Below are 3296 nucleotides of genomic sequence, written 5' to 3' on the forward strand. Positions count from 1 at the left end.
CTAAGAGGAATTAAAACACCATCCAACTATTCTTTTATGTTTTTTTTGTTCTTATCAGAGAAGGAAGAGCATAGTGAGCTGCTTCAGCTGTTGTGTGAAAGCATAAACACAAACTCAAATTCTATTGATTAATGATGTGATGGTTTCTCTAATGCTTTTGTTTTCTCTCATTTGGCTTCTAATTTGTTATAAGAACATAAGAAACTTGAAGTTAGATAAATTCCTTATCCATTCACTTGTATCTCACCCTTAAAATCCTTAAAATATTCGACGACACAAAAAAGCAAAACCAAAAACCTCCTAAACTTTAAAAGTCTGAATACAAAAACGACTATTCCAACAATATCAATAGCCTAAGAGGGTCTTCCAAGCATTCTCTCTCCTTTGTTTCAAAGGAATCAATACATCAATAACATTCGAACATATCTTTCCTATCGTGTAAGCATGGAAAAAGTTTCAATAATAGGTGAACTAGTTTTAAAATTTTGAAACGTCTTACAACTCTTCGACACAATTCAACATTTAGGAACCTCACTTTTAAACTTCAATAACCTGTTAGACACAATCTAATGTTCAGTTTGAAGACCTATTCAATGCTTGCAAGTTTGAAAACCTCATAAACGAAGTACGAAGCTATTGTGCAATATTGAGTGCTCTAAGTCTCATGTAGGGACTAAAAAAAGGCAAAAACGTATACCAAGACGGCCATACATAATTTACTCTTACTTGTACAGTGATGTTCAGTCGAACAACATTAAGTTGAACACTCAAACAGTATAAATCTGTTGAACGAAATAGGAAAACAACCGTTCTTAGCATGACTACAAAATGGCACAATCACACATCAAGTTCAGTTCCTACTACTAGTTGTTCAGTGCTCCAACTGATGGTGGTAATATCAACAAAGCACTGTGTAGCCTAACAAAAAGCTTTGGATGGGACATGTCATGACTGAAAGCTAAACTCGAGATCGTAAAGGCATTGACATCAAAGGATTACCGATAAGTTGGAATAGCAACAAACCGTTGACTTCAAGGATCACACCTTTTTAATGATCTGAACAACATCTTCATCTTCAAGCTCATGTTCCTGCGTGCGAAAGGACCACTCTCTCAAATTTCACATATAAATGAATTTACAAGTGCATTTTAAAATTTGTTCAAGCGGTGGGGACTGTAAACAGCGGCAGAAAATAAAAGGAAATGGACTAACCTTTCCCACTCGTTGGGGCTTGTGCTTGACGCTTGATCCCCAAACCAAAGCACTGTACAAGTTTATAAGAGTTAGCATGTGCAGCTGAAAAACTCCCATGTCATGGGATACCAAATTAACCAACATTTAGCTATAGGCACTTTATATTCAAAATTTAGATATGTACTAACCTTTTAAAGTTTTCGACTAAAAAGACATGATATTGTCAAAGTAAAGACTAAATTTGTAAATTGAACTCAAAAAATAAAAGAAAACAGTACTGAGAAATTAGGTTAAAAAACAAAGAGAAAACACATCCAAATGGCACCGAAAGTTGGGGACTTCAATCAAAATTACTCACTACTTGAATTGCTTCAGCATATCTTTGTGGATACGGCTGCAAAAATCCTCGACAGTCCTTTTCTTAGAAGATAGAATTACGGGATCATCATAGTCGGGATTCATTCCTTTGGGTTTCGTGTAGATGCGAGTTAAATCAAGATACTCCCATACTTTATCCAGTAAACCATCAAGATTCCATTCAAGATGTGCACTGTCAAAGAATCAGAAACAATAAATAATATGATCAGTTATCAAGCGAAGTGAGAAATAAAAACCTCCATTGGATCATCAAACCTTTCATGAAAAATAAAATATATTGTTGTCACTTGGCATTAAAGATACAATAGTGAGGAATAAAGAAAATCAAAAGTCTTATGTAATAAAACTCAGCTTTTGACGTCAAAAAAATAATATAAATAAATATGCTGAAATAAGGGGCTAACCATACAAATAACTCTCAAGTCAACTAAGCAGTTAATAATACAAGCCTAAGTATGCAGAACAACTGAAACAAGGCACGTAACACAGCTTATGCAAGTCTAAGCGACCATGGGTGCTGCCTTAATTTGCTACTACAAACCCCACTTAAACAAAGGGGGACTTTAACGAGCCTGAACTTGTGACAAAGACACAAAAATTGCAATTTGCAATTTGGCCATAGGAATAGGATACAACATAACAAACCAGGCGTTTCTTAAACACAATTTGACAAACAAAAGTGTCAATCCACTTCGATGTGCTTCAAACCGAGGATGAAATACATGATAGAGGCTAAAGCAGACACCCCTTAATTATCACGCCAAGTAGTAGAAATGCTAATGAGAGAAATTCAAACTTATGTAGTAATTAGAAAATCCACATGACATCTGCAGTCACATGGACGAACGCAATATTTAGACTCAATACTAGATCATGCAAAAAGGGGTTGTCTTTTCCTCCCTTTACCAAGACACTTGTATCCTTTCTGTTGATCAAAATTTCCTACCCAAACCCATTTAGTTGTGTGATACTTATATCAAAATTTTGAGGTGGATAGGATCGGTGGAGAGAATGGTAGGCAGAGCCAGAAGTCAATTAATAAGATAAGTAGTATCTTATTCATAATATACCATAATCACATGAAATTAAAGACATAATCACAAATTTTAATACATCATGTAATCAATCTCAACGCTCAACTTAAAAAATTGGATAAGAGAGGAATAGGATATGATTTAATAACGAGAAGACATAGTATACATGATGCCTAAGTACGTGGTAAATGCATAAACTTGATTCACATATTCTATTGAGAACTAGAATAACATTTATCACACGCTAGATACTTGGGGCATATATTTATAGACCCCCCAATACTGACCCTCAATCATGAAAGTATACAGAAGGGAGAAGGTTAAGAAGGGAAATTGATTTATTAATGAATATATAAAAAAATATATATGGTGGGCAATTGTGAAAAGATAGTCCTTGGTCGTTAAGTTAGAATAGGAAGGGTAGCATTTATTAGCATTTAGTAGAAATGGTAGTAAGGAAAACGGGACAGGTTTTCTCCCATTTTTGCGAAACTAGAAGTACTGGTCATAAGGGAGAAAAAAAGGACTCGATTTTCCCCATGTTTATTTCAATAACAGCAACTCAAATCATAGATATACATAATAGGAGGATTCCTCCACTGAAAAGAAATTAAAAATTTATTAAAAAAAAAAAAAAAGAATCACAGACAAACAAATAAAGGGAGAAAGAAAACAAAAAAAAAAAAAAAA

The 3296-nt window shown here is 34.2% G+C and overlaps 1 protein-coding gene across 2 annotated transcripts in view; it reads right to left on the minus strand.

Annotated features, from left to right (window-relative positions):
• Nucleotides 1-677: 677 nt before the first annotated feature.
• LOC111434937 (developmentally-regulated G-protein 3) overlaps nt 678-3296 on the minus strand; it is a 30064-nt gene continuing 27445 nt past the window's right edge. For both annotated transcript variants that reach the window (XM_023072261.1, XM_023072260.1), the window contains 3 exons: nt 1553-1744; nt 1213-1264; nt 678-1089 (listed from right to left, as the gene is read on the minus strand). In XM_023072261.1, coding sequence (XP_022928029.1) covers nt 1039-1089; nt 1213-1264; nt 1553-1744 — 295 coding nt within the window. In that variant the 3' untranslated portion in view covers nt 678-1038. The remainder of the gene's footprint in view (nt 1090-1212; nt 1265-1552; nt 1745-3296) is intronic.

Source organism: Cucurbita moschata, unplaced genomic scaffold, assembly GCF_002738365.1.
Source record: "Cucurbita moschata cultivar Rifu unplaced genomic scaffold, Cmos_1.0 Cmo_Scf00047, whole genome shotgun sequence".
Lineage (NCBI taxonomy): Eukaryota > Viridiplantae > Streptophyta > Magnoliopsida > Cucurbitales > Cucurbitaceae > Cucurbita > Cucurbita moschata.